The sequence below is a fragment of the Antechinus flavipes genome, chromosome 5 (assembly GCF_016432865.1).
Source record: "Antechinus flavipes isolate AdamAnt ecotype Samford, QLD, Australia chromosome 5, AdamAnt_v2, whole genome shotgun sequence".
NCBI lineage: Eukaryota > Metazoa > Chordata > Mammalia > Dasyuromorphia > Dasyuridae > Antechinus > Antechinus flavipes.
This window is the reverse complement of record NC_067402.1, coordinates 209,671,925-209,686,755: the sequence shown is the minus strand read 5'-3', so window position 1 is coordinate 209,686,755 and position 14,831 is coordinate 209,671,925. Positions and strand designations below refer to the sequence as shown.

The window sequence follows — 14,831 nt, the reverse complement described above, 5'->3', positions numbered from 1 at the left end:
AGATAGCATCACTATATATCTCTTAATGAAATGAGGCTTTTTATCCTTAACAATACTGTAAGCAACTTTTATCATGCAAGCAATTCTTTTGAAGTTACAGATAGATTTTGAAAAACTTTGCTTTTGCAAATGAAAAGGGGCTGGTTTTCTCTTAAGAGATTATAATTTCTTGCTGTATATGAATTCATTTGTGCTGTCTGCAGCAAAAGTATTCATCCAAAGGAAAGAATTGTTTTTCCTCTCCATTAAAACCAGTATTTGCAAATTCCAATAATAAATAGATCATACTTTTGGATTTGGGAGTTTTACTTCATGTTTATTTCTGCTACTTAAATTATCTTTATTATCTTTGTATTGGTTTTAGTCAGTCTAATTATCCTATGAAACATAATAAAATTCTCATTAAAAAATAAATTACAAAAAAGAAAAACATTCCATTAAGCAACTTTAGAGGGGGTAAGGAAGAAAAAATAGAAGACAGGAGTGTTACAAAATCCAACAAATGGGGACAGACTTGTACAGATTGGAAATCATTACTGCAGAAGGAGACATAGAGCAAATAGCCTTGAACCACATCTATCCCTAAGTTTCTTTGCCCATTCTAATGGTTACAGGCTTCATTTCATATACTGCCTTCTGGCATCACTACTTCTACTTCTTTTTTTGCTTCCTTTCTTAAGATGTGAAATATAAAATGCTGATTACTCCACAATGCTTTTCTTACTTTTGTCCTTTATTTGGTAATTTCCTCCTGTCCCCTTTCTACTTCCCATCCCACATGTCCGATGAATCTGAGGTACACGCTCAGATACTTTTCTCTCTCTTTTTTTTCTCCTGACACTCAGGTGTAGGGAATGAGTTTTTATTTATGGCTTGTAGCTCTCTTAATGGGAATTGTCATAGAGAGAGAACAACTACTGGATTTGAAGTCAGAGGACTTGGTTTCACATTTCAGTTCTCTATCCATTATTCCCTTTATGAGTCCAAATATGTCACTTAACATGTTACTAAATATGTCTCACTCTTCTCATCTGCAAAATAGGGGTATTGGATTAGATGACATCTCAAATTTCTTTTGAGTCCAGAGTTTTGGGAAAGGAAATTCTCTTTTGGTTTCTCCACCTGGAAATAGAATTCCTGATCCTTCAACATAATAGTAAATGCTTGTGTTCATTGGTCAATACTGAATGCAGGTAGGATTTCAATGCTATTAAAAAAAAAAAACTAAACAAACCAAAAAACTAAAACAAAAATGTTGCCTGGCTAAGTTAACTGGAATAAGCTCAGACTTACATAGCTGTCACATATGTAATCAGAAGAAGAATTTTACAGGTCTTTCTGATTTCAGGTCAGGACTCAATAACAATACACTGCTTCTAATAATCTTGCACTTTTTAGCTAACATTGCAGAGCTTTGTGACAACTTAAAGAAAAGAATAACTTTCTGGGAAAAAAGAACTAATAGGTAACATAGTTATTAACTGATTAACTAGGTAGCTAACGAGATAGCAGTTAACTAGGTTATCAATAAAGAGAATCAGGGTAGAGTACAAATTTCCTTTAGGGCAGATTATATTCTGGGGTTTAGTAGTCTTTACTCAACCCATCAGTAATTACCTTGTTGACATGTTTTAAAGAAGATGGCATTCTGGGGAGTCTGGAGGATGATATTGCCTTCAGAGTTCATTATGATCACATTCACTTCAAATGCTGCAACTCCATCTTGTTTTCCAAGACATGGGAATCCTACTTGAACAACTAAAAGAAAAATCAATAAAAATTATGACCATACTTTAAAAACAACATTAGTCTGACTCTAGCTCTCTGGAAATTTTGGGATGGGAGATGTAGACTAAAATAAGAAATGCTACATTCATTTGAGTGCTGCTTATTTGGAATTTGCAATAATGTAGTGATAGGTTGGGTTGGTTTTTCTCAGAAAATCAGTAGTGAAAACATAGTTGCAAGGAAAGTGATTCTTTACAATTTCATGTTTGGCTTTGAGGTCAGCTCTCTACCCACTATCCCCAAGGGTAGCAAACTCAAATAGAAACAGGCCAATAAACCGTACATAAGGGTTAGCATAGTGACTTAGAAAACCACATGTTCATATTATCCATATTCTAGAATCTATATTCTAATAGAATATATCTATTCTGTTACATAGATATACAGTATCTAGCTATGTGTCTTTATATAGATATATGAAATGCTATATCTAGTATTTTAGTTATTTTTTTGAAACATTTCCATATTAAATTTTAGCTTGGCTGATTGACACTCAGTGGAGAAGATGTATAATGGAGTGTGACCCCGGGCTTCAATATTAGGAGGAAATGATTGGTAAAATGACAAAGGGGCAAAGAATTCATGAATAGAGAATGATGCCCTTCTTGGATTGGTTAACTATAGAATCAAAATGATTATAGTGTGGTTAAAGGCTCAAATAGCTCTCTAATGGATTTCCTGTTGCAGGGACTGAGCCCCTTTCTTGGGGAAGAGATGTCCCCCTGGGGGAAATCCAAGGGAGAGTTGTCCAAATGCCAAACTATATGCTATGTATTTAGAAAGGAGGAAGAAGAGTGAAAAAACAGGAATTGTCTCTCCACTTAAAGTCTAATGGGCAATCCTTTCTGATTGAGTGGGCAGTCTCGTTGAAGTAGTCGGCTAACAAGGTACCGAAAGAATTGCTGGGACATCCCAAGAACCTTCAACGCTGAGCATATGTGTTCCCCAAAGTAGTCTAGGAAGTTCATTTTAGTTCCATAAATACTTCATGGAGTGTGTGATAGCCATCAAAGGTGTGAGGATTCCTCTGATTGCCCCCATTATACTATGAAGAAAGGAAAGGGATGTCAGAAGGAGAAGAGTTTTAGCATAGAAGCTAAATGGTGTAATATAGGACAGTCAAATGCATTTCTCCCAGCACTCAGAGGACTGTCCAACTAGACTAAAATTTAATTGAGAAATGTTTTAAATAAATAATTAAAAATACAATAGAACATCTGTTGTTCAGTCATGTCTCACTTTTCATGACCTCATTGGAGTTTCTTGGCTAAGATACTGGAATGGTTTGTAATTTTCTTTTCCAGTTCATTTTACAAATGAGGAACTAAGACAAACAGAGTTAAGTGACTTGCCCAGAGTGACACAGCCAATAAGTCTCTGAGGCCAGATTTGGACTCTGGGCAACGAGCCTCTGTGATTCTAGGGTTGGCACTCTATCCACTGTACCATCTAGCCATCCATGCTATTATGAGGCAGGGCTAACTTCCCGACAATAGACAATAGATGATGTTAATAGATTTTCTAAATCAATATGCTGCCTGAAGGGACCTAGATGTACAGTTTATTGATTTTTTATTTGTGTTTGTTAGATACCATTGGTATAGTAGATAGAGAGCCAGTCTCAAAGCCAAGAAGACCTGGAATCAAGTCTTGTTCTTCTCACATTCTGAATATGTGACCTTGGGACTTAACCTCTCAATGTTCTAGAGAAATGCCTAGAAAGTCTAGATGACTATCTGAGACAATAGGTTGTAGATAAGGTGCTGAATTGCTTTGAAAGGAATTTTGTCACATAGGAGTCATTTCCCAGAAAACAACATACTATAGTATTGAGGATTTTGATGAGGAAGAGACTTTAGATATTATCTGTTGTCTACCCCATTTTCCAGATAAAGAAACTAAGCTTCCAGAGGTTGTAACTTTCCCAAAGTCACATAAGTAGTAAGTGCCAAAATTTCTGTTTGAACTCACATCCTTTACCTCCAAGTTCAGCCCTCCAAGAATTTCCCTTCGTTTTAGCTTCTGTCTGCTTGCCTTGTCACTGCCAAGCTCAGGAAAATTATCTCAGATGAAGACAAGTACTTTCCCTTTTGGGTTTTCATAAAATTGCTTACGTTTATAAAAAGAAACGGGCTGGTAACCAGGCTGTGTTTTTCTATAAAGCACTGTCTGCAAGTCAGTGCCAAAGCTTTCCCAATGTATTTACCAACCCAAAGAATTACTTAGGATTTTGGTATTGTCAGCATTCATTAGAGGGTAGTTCCCAAAATAACAGGTAATTTTAGTTTCTCTGAATCTTTGAGACTTAAGTAATATAAATAACTGATTAAATGAAAGAAAAAAAGAAAGAGCAACAATTTAAAAAGAAAATTTAAAACCAAAATTGGTCTTGGGGATTCAAAGATAGAATTTATCCCAATGGAACTATGTCTTGTTTTTTTTTAAAAAAAAAAAAAGATGTATGAAAACCTCTACTTATAAAACAGTAAAAAAAAAAAAAAAATAGGAGGAGACAGGGAATTATTTGAATTGCAGAAGGAATTTTTTTCATTTCACCAACAGACTTAACCACTATATAGTGGTTGACATCCTTCCCATCTTTCCCATAGCCAATCAATTGACATGCCTTTCAGGTTTAGTTCTATAATTTCTCTCCCATCCATATTTTCCTTTTCCCTCACAAGACTACACATCCCTGACTTCCTTTAAGTCCCAGCTATAATCCCACTTTCTCCAGAAGCCTTCTCCAATCCCTCTTAATTCCAGAGCTTTTCCTCTATTAATTATTCCCTATTTATCCTGTATATAGCTTGCTTTAAATATACTTAATTTGCCTATTTTCTCCCCTATTAGACTGTAAGCTCCTTGAGAACAGTAACTATCTTTTGTCTCTTTTTATATCTTTATATATGTTTGGAAGACCTTAGCTTAAAAAGGTCAAGGTCTCTCATTTCATCCAGGACCATCTTTGTCTTGATCTACATCAACCACAGGTCCCAGATGGCTTTAGAAGGGAAAGTGAAGCAGGTGAGCTTGCACAGCCCTCCCTCACTTAAATCCAATTCCCTTTCTTCGAGAAAAAAACAATTATATCTGGCACATAATATGCATTTAATAAATGTTTATTGATTGATTGATCATCATTTTTTTTCAGGCATCTCTAATATGGGTCATTGCAATGGTCTCCCAATTGACCTCCTTGCTTCCAGTTTCTCCCCTTTGGCTGTTAAAATAACCTTCCTAAAAGGTTATCCACTGCACAGTGGATGGAGCATCAGCCCTGTAGTCAGAAAAACCTGAATTCAAGTTTGGCCAAGTCACTTGACCCTGATTGCCTCAAAAATAACATTCCGAAAGCATCCTGTTGAGGATCAGCCCCTCTTCAAGAAGTTTCAGTGACTTCATATTATTCCTAGGATAAAATGAAATGCCTCAGCTCCTTACAGTTTGTATCTAGGCTACATTTCCAGACTTATTTAAGCTTATTACTTCCTTTCACACACTTTTCTTTACAGTCAGACTGACCTACTTGCCATTCCCCAAACTTAGTATTCTTTTTTTTTTTTTTTTTTTTTTTTTTTTTTTTATTCTCTGTCCCTGGAATGTACTTTTAGAATCCCAAACTTCCTTTAAGGTTCAACTCAGCTGCCACCTCCTATAGGAAATATTTGTGAATTTCCCCTAGTAACTGGTAATCTCTTTCTCCTTGAATTATATTGTTACTCCTTTTTTTTTCTTGGGGGAGGGGGCAGCAATAATCAGAGTCACACAACGATCAAGTATCTGAGGCTGGATTTTAATTTCAGTTCTCTTGACTCCAGATCCAGTATTTTATCCATTTTGTAACCCACCTGGCCCAATATTGTTATTTTTTAAATGTTCTCTCCCCAGGAAAAACATTGGGCAGTCCCTGAGGACAGTGAGTAGCCCTCTTTGTACCTAGCACAGTGTTTTGTTATATCATCGAAGCACCAAATCTCAGAGCTAGAAGCACTATCAGATACCACCATGCTTTGAGAAGAATCCTTTGCTATTTCCTTCTAACTAACAAAAGGTCATCTAGACTTTCTCTGAAAACAGTCAGTAAAGGGGACCGTATTATCTCCCCAAATAGCCTTTCCTACTAAGTCTCAGACTTAGACATTTTTTTCCTACCACCATACCTAAATTTTCTCTTCATTATATCTGTTGGTTCTTCAAATATTTTAAATCACTGTCATTTTCTTCTTTTCCTTTCCAAGTTTTTCCTAGCTGACCATCTCCTGCTCTAGTCAAAGAGTCACATGTTTTGGTTTGGTTGCTTCTTGAAACTCTGCCCTTGTCAATGTTCCTTCTTTTAAGTGACACGCAGGACAGAATAATGCAAAGTGACCAGGGGACAGTGGTGGGGAACTCTGGCTTTCTCAGGGTAGCCTAAGTTTACTCCACTTTCTCAGGACACAGAATGGCAAAACTGCTGAATTGAATTAGGTTGAGTTGAATTGAATTGCACTAAGTCGAGCTGAAATTTCTCCTAATGTCTGTGTGTGGGGAAATACAACAAAGAATCTATCAAAGTGGAATGCAATTATTGTCAGGCAGGATTAAGGGCCCAGCTAGGTTATAAAACATGAATTTCATTAGAATGACTGGTTTTGCCTTGTTTCTCAAAAAAATACTGATTTTGTTGTTGAGTTGCTTTTCAGTCATGTCTGTCTCTTTGTGACCTCATTTGGTATTTTCTTGGTAAAGATACTGGAATGGTTTACCCTTTTCTTCTCTAGCTCATTTTATAGATATTTTACTCATAAAAACTATACATACTCATATATACAGATGTGTTCAAAAGAGATGAGGTAAAGTCAGTTGAATGAATACTATAGTGGTAACATTCCAGGACTTACTCCCAGATCTGCCTTCCAGAGGTTCTAAGTGAACTTCATATGCTTGCAGAAAAGTGGGCTTCTACTTTGCATGACCTCTAAGCCACTGAAATTAAGATTAGCCACAGCATACCATTTCTCCTTTTTCTGGTACATCAGATTCATGGAATTTTAACTAAAGTTCTACTCTGTTACCCTCCTTCATGAACTTTCCATTCCAAATAGCCTATTAATTCTTCCTCTAACCTTAATATTGTCACTATCTTTACAAAAGTTGCTCTTAACTCCAGTATCTGAAATGCTGTCCCCTTCCCTACAAAGGCTCTGGGAATCCTTTGCTCCTACAGTTCTTCAAGGTAACCCAAGAACTGGAAACCTTCCCTCATTATCGTAGTAAATTAAGTGGGAGGAGCATTGTTCCTCCTCAAGTTAAATTATCTAGATCTATATTCCTATCCTATTTACATATTATATTTTCCAGCAGAGTGTCCCTTGAATGTGGAATTGTTTTTCATCTTAATTATTGCAGTCTCAGCAACCAGCACCATAGCTTAAACATCATAAACCCTTAATAAATATTACTGGAAAAGAATGGAGGTGACTAAAGGTTCTTGAAAACTATGCTAGTGTAACAATATTTTTGATAAGTCTTGCCAAGCTAAAAAGACTAGTATTGGATTATCTTTTCTCCAAGTATGAGCTTTAGGATAAGTTTAGAAACACTTCATGGGATGAGAAGAAATGTGGGGAGGGAATTTTTTACCACTCTCAGGGTGTCCACCCTCAAATTTTAAAGTATTAAAATATGCAGGGGGCAGCTAGATGGTACAGGATAGAGCACCAGCCCTGAAATTAGGAGGACCTGAGTTCAAATTTGGCCTCAGACACTTAACACTTCCTGGCAGTGTGACCCTGGGCAAGAACTTAACCCCAATCTCCTCAGCAAAAACATAATAATAATAAAAAATTAATTTTAAAAAAATTAATTATGCGGAGGCAGCATTTGCCATTCCCTGGATGATGTTATTATGGCCTCTGCTTTGATATAATAATTGTTTTCATCTCTATTGTGCATTATAATTGTGAGTAGTTTCATATTCATTTATCTCATTTGAGGTTTGGCAGGGATAGGTGTTGAAAACTATCTTTTGCATGTATTTTGAAAATATTATTAACAAAAAAAAAATGAACACTTTTTTTTAAAAAAGGGAGACAAATAGGGTTTAGTGATTTACCACAGTGCTAGTAAGTATCTGAGACCAGATTTGAGTCAGGAAAATGAGTTTTCCTGATTCCAATGCAGTGCTCTATCCACTGCACCACCTAGCCACCTGACCCAAACGAAACCTCTTGGCTTGTCTACAATTAGGTTCTGGTTTTGTTGATTCAACATATGTGTCACCTTTCACCTTCTGAATTTTCACAGAGAGGATTTAAACATCTTTCTTTCTACTATGGGACCAGCGCAAGCTTCGATTCTCTCTTCATTTTATTATGGACCTAGGATGTTGAAGCAGGGACCATTATAAGTACTGTTGAAAAGGTTCTCATAAGCCTTTAGTTTAGGATCTGGTACTCCCTGGCTTCCAGGGGTAACAGAAAGGATGTCCAAAGAGAGCCCACCACACTTTTATGTAAATTTTTTTTCTTTTATACAATGAATAATTTTACTGAAACTACCCTGCAGTTTGTAGTTCCTGTTTTTATTCTTTTTAGATGCCAGAGAAAGCAGACCTTCAAGAATTGTTAAAGATCAAGAGTTTCTGTCACACAGGCTTTTAGGCATATAGAGGTCTGTGAGACCTTTTTTTTAAAGGATCGAAACACTTTGAGGGTATAAAAGAGAACACGTGCTTTGTTCTGAGCAGAATAATGAAAGCTACCTGGATGTTTAAGAGTGCAGACTCACTTACTTGGTTACTTTTTAATAATTCAGTCCACCTAAACATGCTTCCACTGTGGAGTCTGTGCTAATTAGGCTAATGAATAACTGCCCTGAAACAATTACAGTCTCTGGGGAATGGGATAAGGTCCCAATAAAACCCTTGCACCTGCATTTTTGTGAAGGAGTCCTAAATCTGACCAAGAAACCCTCCAAACTCATTCCTAGACATCACTTCAAAGGGAACTAGAATGAGTCTCTCCCCCTTAAATGTTTGGTGTCTACCTTCATCTCCTTCAAAGAAACATAAATTCTCTTTGTTATTAAGACCTGGATGCCTTGGAATTTGTGTCTGAACAAAATATGTCCTATTCAAATAGTCTCAACTATTCAACAAATTCTACCTATATTTATCCTTAGTAAGTATGTTTGAAATTAGGAATTATAGGGTTCCAAACTATCTCTTGACACACAGTAACACGGCTATGGGTAAATCACTTAATGGCTCCCTGCCTCAGTCTGCTCTAAGACTGTGAGTAACAAATAACATCAGATATAATTCTAAAACTGTTAAGTGACAAATGGCATAAAACATAACTCCAAGATTGTAAGTGATTGTAAGTGGCTGATATGTTCAGAAGGAAGAAGGCTGTGTTTCTATATTTAAATATTCTTATGTTGATTAAAGTCCCAGACTCCTCCCCTTCCCAAAGGAAAAATCCCAAACAACCAAAAAACCCCCCAAAAAACCCTTTGCTCAAAATCCTATACTAAATGCTATGGATACAAAGTAAAACTAAATCTAAGTCCTTCCCCAAGCTTAAATTCTACTGCCTCTTATTACCTCTAAGACCTTGGGGGATTTATTTAGTATCTCTGGCTCAGTTTCTTCACCTATATAATTAGGTGATAACTAGATGACCTGTTCTAAATCTATGATACCGTAACTGCTCAAAATCTGAGAATATTAATATTCTCCCTCAGAGAACAAGAAATCCAGCATGTAATTTTACTACTTTAGATGCAAATCTGAGTGATACACACAGAAACAAAATTGAACAGATGAGGAAACTGAGGCAAAAAGAGTTCAATGGGTCTCACAGCTAATAAGTGTTGGAAGATAGATTCAAATTCAAATTTTCTTGACTTCAGGCTCAGTGTTCTAACTATTATGAAACTTAGCTGCCTTTTAGTCTTCACCCAAGATCATATAACTAGTAAATATCTAAGGCTGGATTTGAAGTCAAGTTTTCCTGACTCCAGGTCTAGTGTTTGCTCCACTATATCAACTAGCTGCCATATAGGTATATGGGGTCATAAACTTAGATTCCGAAGGGATCGTAGATATTTACCCCTTTATTTTACAGATGAGGAAACTGAGTCCAGAGACTCCAAATTCAATATTCTATTCACTGTCATATCCCAGAGTTGAACAACATGAGAATTGGAAATAAAAAACAAATCATCTGTTCAAAGCAAAATCAGTCGAAAGGAGTGGAACTAGAAGACCTTGGGGAGATATTTCAGACCCCAGGAAGGGTAAAATATTGGGAATATAGGGAGAAGGGGTCTCAGTCATCTTTAATTTCAGAAGTATGTGTTATTGCAATTTTCTTCATGGGTCAGATATTGACTAATCAGACAACCAAGAAATCCTAGTACGGCTTCATGGAGACATGCTTCCCAGGAAATGATTCTCAGTCAACTTGATCTACTTTTTCCTATCTCTGAAAAACTGGGTGGAATAAAAAGGACGGCTCTGTGGTATTTTCAAGATGTGGCCAGGAAAAAGTATGTTTCTACTTAAGATCCTCTTGAAACTTAAGTGTTTTAGACTGGAACTAACTAGGATAGCAAATGTTGGTCCTTCAGAAAGGAGGTTTATTAGATAAAGAATGTAGCCCTCTTTTCCCACTATTCCATATCTCTTCTCTCCTTCAAAACCTTATTTAAAATTCTCAGAAAAAACTTTCCTTAGCTGACCCCAAAAGCTTCTTTATTCCACATGTCCCTTATGAATTACCCTCTCTGTGAGGGCCATAGCCAATCATTCTGCTCTATATCTTGTCACTGGACCCAGGTTTCTCCAAAGGAGAAAGGGAGGCTGGTGATTTTTCACAGCCTTCTCTCACTGAAATCCATTCATTTGCATGTCATGGTATCACCTCGTTGATGTCATGATCATCTTTAAGAACCAAGGAAAACAACAAAAACAACCCTCACCATATTAATTTGTATCTATCTGTTGACTGTAGATAGTGTCCCAAAATTCTTAGTGCAATCTTAAGTTTTAATATCTTATTGTAGTCTTAAGTTGTAATAGCTTAACCTTAAATAAGACTTTTGGGAAATTATATATAATAAGCTAATAGTCAAAGACAGCTAAAACATTATTTAGGAGGCTCAAAATAATTTACTTTATATTTAATAATATTAAATTTCTAGAAAGCTATAAATTTTTTTCTTCACTTCCATCAAATTCTTTTTGCCTAATGGACTTGAGATAAAATGAGAAATAAAGTGGTATAGTAGATTGGATGCTAATTCTGAAATTAAGAAGAGATGGATTCAAATTGTCTTCCTCCCCTCAACCCCAACTAGCTGTTTGTCTAAAGGCAAGTTATTTTCTCTGAAACTCAGTTTCTCCATCTGTAAAATAAAAAGCTTGAATTGATAACATGAAAGCATCCTCTAGTTCTATATCTCTGGTACATTTTACCTAAACCAAGTGGCCTGTAGCTCTTAGACCTTATATTCTCTAGTGATTACAAGAGCAATTACATTTAAAATAAAGTTTAACACATGAAAGAGCATTTCATCATTTTCACAATAGCTTTTCCTAAGTTAAAAGCTACCAACCTGATGCCTTGTGGGGAACTGTCCCAAGCAATGGGATATTGATGGTGGGATCGTCCATGATGCCTTTATCCAGAGACCGTAAGGATAAGAATTCATAGAAATATTCAGCCTACAATAGAATGCATTGAAAATCAGTGTTTATTGAAATCAGCATCCAATGGAATAATAGCTCAATGTCTATTCAATAGAAATTTATCATATTTCAACAAAAAGTCACTGAACCAAGCAAGGACTGAGGCATTATCCAAATGCAACTCCCCAAAATGAGTCCTCTCATTGAAATTCTCCATTTTGAGGTGAGTTTTGAATATTCAGTCACCTAAAGGAATTCTTTGGCTAGTGCATTCTGGAAGAAGTTTCTTTAGACATGATAGATTTGTATCTGGAAGGAACCTAGTTTCTTTAAAAAAATTTTTTTATTAAAGCTTTTTATTTTCAAAACATAGGCATGGATAATTTTTCAACATTGACCCTTGCAAAACCTAGTATTCCAATTTTACCCCCTCTTCCTACCATCCCCTTCCCAGATGGCAAGTAATCCAATATATGTTAAACATGGCAAAAAAAATGTTAAATCCAATATAGTCATACATATTTATACAATTGTCTTGCTGCACAAGAAAAAATCAGAACAAAAAGAAAAAATGAGAAAGAAAACAAAATGCAAGTAAACAATAGCAAAATGAGTGAAAATACTATGTTGTGATCCATATTCCGTTCCCACAGTCCTCTCCCCGGGTGTAGATATCTCTCTTCATCACAAGACCATTGGATCTGGCTTCATTTATCTCATTGTTGGAAAGAGCCATGTCCATCAGAATTGATCATCTTGTTGTTTCCATGTAGTACCTACTTTCTTAAATTGTGTTTGAAGCCTCATAAGGGGTCCTGTAACTGAATGTGGGGATTGTGAAATATGATGGATTATCAACAAATGTTTGATTTATATATCTATTTCATATAGCTATATACCTCGGGCCACACAAAAATTTCTCAAGTGAAAAGAGGTCAACACTGGGAAAAATTTACAGCTAAAGATATTGAGGGTCAGAAAAGTTAAAAATTTGCCTAAGATTATATAGCTGACAGCAGTTGCAACTAAAACAGCTGGAACTTGAACCTAGATCCTCTAACTCTAAATCCCCACAGTTTCCTATACAATTTTTTGACAAGATGCCCTTATAGATTAATGACTTATAAAACTCTCTAACCATTAGGAAGACTTTTAGCAAAGGAAGGAGAGGGGTACTCTCTGGGTCATTTTTTGAATCCTTTCAAATTTGTTGCTCCAAAATGGAAAATAAGCAACAACACTAATGGATAGAAATGATGGCCTATTGGGAATGCTTTGATTGTCAACAAGTGAATGAAACAAGAATGTCAATATTTTACTATAATATATATTTTTTGTCTCTTTGTCCTTGGGAATATTATATTTAAGGTCAAAATTTAACCAAAGATAGAAAAGGATAACAAGTCAATAATCATAGTCACAATATGAAAACAAATCATCTAACATTTTGTTCTGAACATTTATATCTTTTCAACAAATTTCTATTAAGAAAATTGCTTTCTATTCCTCAAATCTCCATGGTAACCCTGATGCTAACTAGCTTGATCTCATAGCCTAGTTTGATACCTAATTGAATCTAAAGCAGATTCTAAATTAAAAGTACTATTATTGATGTGAAGGAAAGGACAATCAATAAGCAACTCAAATGTGAAGATGAGAGATGGGCAATAAATGTGCCTCTCTAAATGTGCACATGTTCTTTCTTCAGAATTAAGGATTAAGAAAGACTAAACTCTGTACTAAGGTTGTAGCTATGAATATTTAAAGAAAAGATCTTTAAAAAAGTCTACATACAAAATTTATTGTCTACTATATTCGTCATAGAATTCAAATTTCTGAAGAAATGAAGTTAAAATCATTCCAAGAGGAGCATTGATAGGCTGAAACATATCACAAAGAAAAGAGTTACATGGAAGTGGTTTAAAGGAGGGTTTCTTCAACTTTTTCAACTCATGACCCCTTTTCTTATAAGAAATTTTTATTCAACTCTGACTATATAGGCATATAAAATAGATACACAAATCAAACATTTAGTGGTTATAAATCATAAAGAAATCATTTTAAAACAATATACATAAAATTTTATTATTTATTAAAGACAAAGGCAAATTTCATACTGATGAGATGAATGTGCTTGTTTATTTTTACATAAAGAATTAAATCTTGGCAGAATATTTGATACTTTTTACTGTTGTCAAATTTTTCACAACCCTCACATTCAGTTATGTGACCCCCATATGAGGTTCAAGAAGTTTTGGTTAAAGGATGTCATCAGAGCGATGTGTAATTGGAAAAAAAGAGATAGGCCAAAATGAAGAGAACTGCAGGAACTCAAGCGTGGCTCATGTACCCTGTTGGTATCCTCATAATGTCAAGAGGATGAAAGGAAGCTCTTCAGTAGGTTAAGGGAATCACTGCAGGAAATCTATTTGAGGAAATGGAAGAAGGTCAGACAGGATGAGAAAGCAACTAGGTAGCCACAGTGCACAGAGTGCTAGGCCTGAAATCAGGAAGATTCATCTTCCTGAATTCAGATCTGGCCTCAAGTCTCACTAATTGTGTGACTGTGGGCAAATCATTTAATCCTGCCTGCCTCAGTTTCCCCAATTGTAAAGTGAACTAGAGAAGGAAATGGTAAACCACTCCAGTATCTTTGCCAAGAAACCCCCCAAAAGGAGTCACAAATAGTTAGACTGGACTGAAATAATTGAACAACAGTGAAATTGTGATGTGTATCATTGGAGGGATTGAATAGTCAAATTGGTGATATTACAAATGGTCTAAAACGGGTAGGAAACCTTTTTTCTGTCAAGAACCAATTGGATATTTATAACATCATTAATAGGCCATACACAATTAGCAAACTCTAGACTCAAGCAATGTTGTTGTATCTAGCTTTCAGCTTATCATCTGTGTTGCCTTAGCAAATGATTTTGCAGGCCTTATAGGGCCCTCAGGTCCTGGTCTAGAGGATTGGACTATGAAAGATCCTTCCTCCCAGCTCTCCAAACCTAATTGATTTTTTCTCTGTTTACTTCGAATGTTCTCTCCTCTTTGGTGAAACATCTTGAATTTTGCTCTCTTCCTGGTTTTATAAAAAGCTCATAAAATGTTACCAAGTTTTCTCAGTCAATGTGAACATATTTTCTGTACAACTTTATTCCAGCTGATCAAGAACATTTTCCTCACTTAGTCTAACATCTATAATAAGTTGATTATGATGAGTTCACATGTGGTAAAGGAGCCAGGGCACAGAAGTTTATTTTTTATTTTAAATAGGGTGGGACGACTTGATTGATTTCCTCAATTGGCCCTGACTCTTACATCACATACTATCAGGGATGTGGTAAATATTAGAAAACTTTCC

The 14,831-nt window shown here is 35.7% G+C and overlaps 1 protein-coding gene across 1 annotated transcript in view; it reads right to left on the bottom strand.

Annotated features, from left to right (window-relative positions):
- Positions 1 to 14,831, bottom strand: part of WIF1 (WNT inhibitory factor 1) — a 112,663-nt gene that overhangs the window by 39,692 nt on the left and 58,140 nt on the right. Inside the window, exons 3-4 of the mRNA XM_051963718.1 lie at positions 11,392 to 11,500; positions 1,618 to 1,758 (exon numbers count right to left, since the gene is read on the bottom strand). Coding sequence (XP_051819678.1) covers positions 1,618 to 1,758; positions 11,392 to 11,500 — 250 coding nt within the window. The remainder of the gene's footprint in view (positions 1 to 1,617; positions 1,759 to 11,391; positions 11,501 to 14,831) is intronic.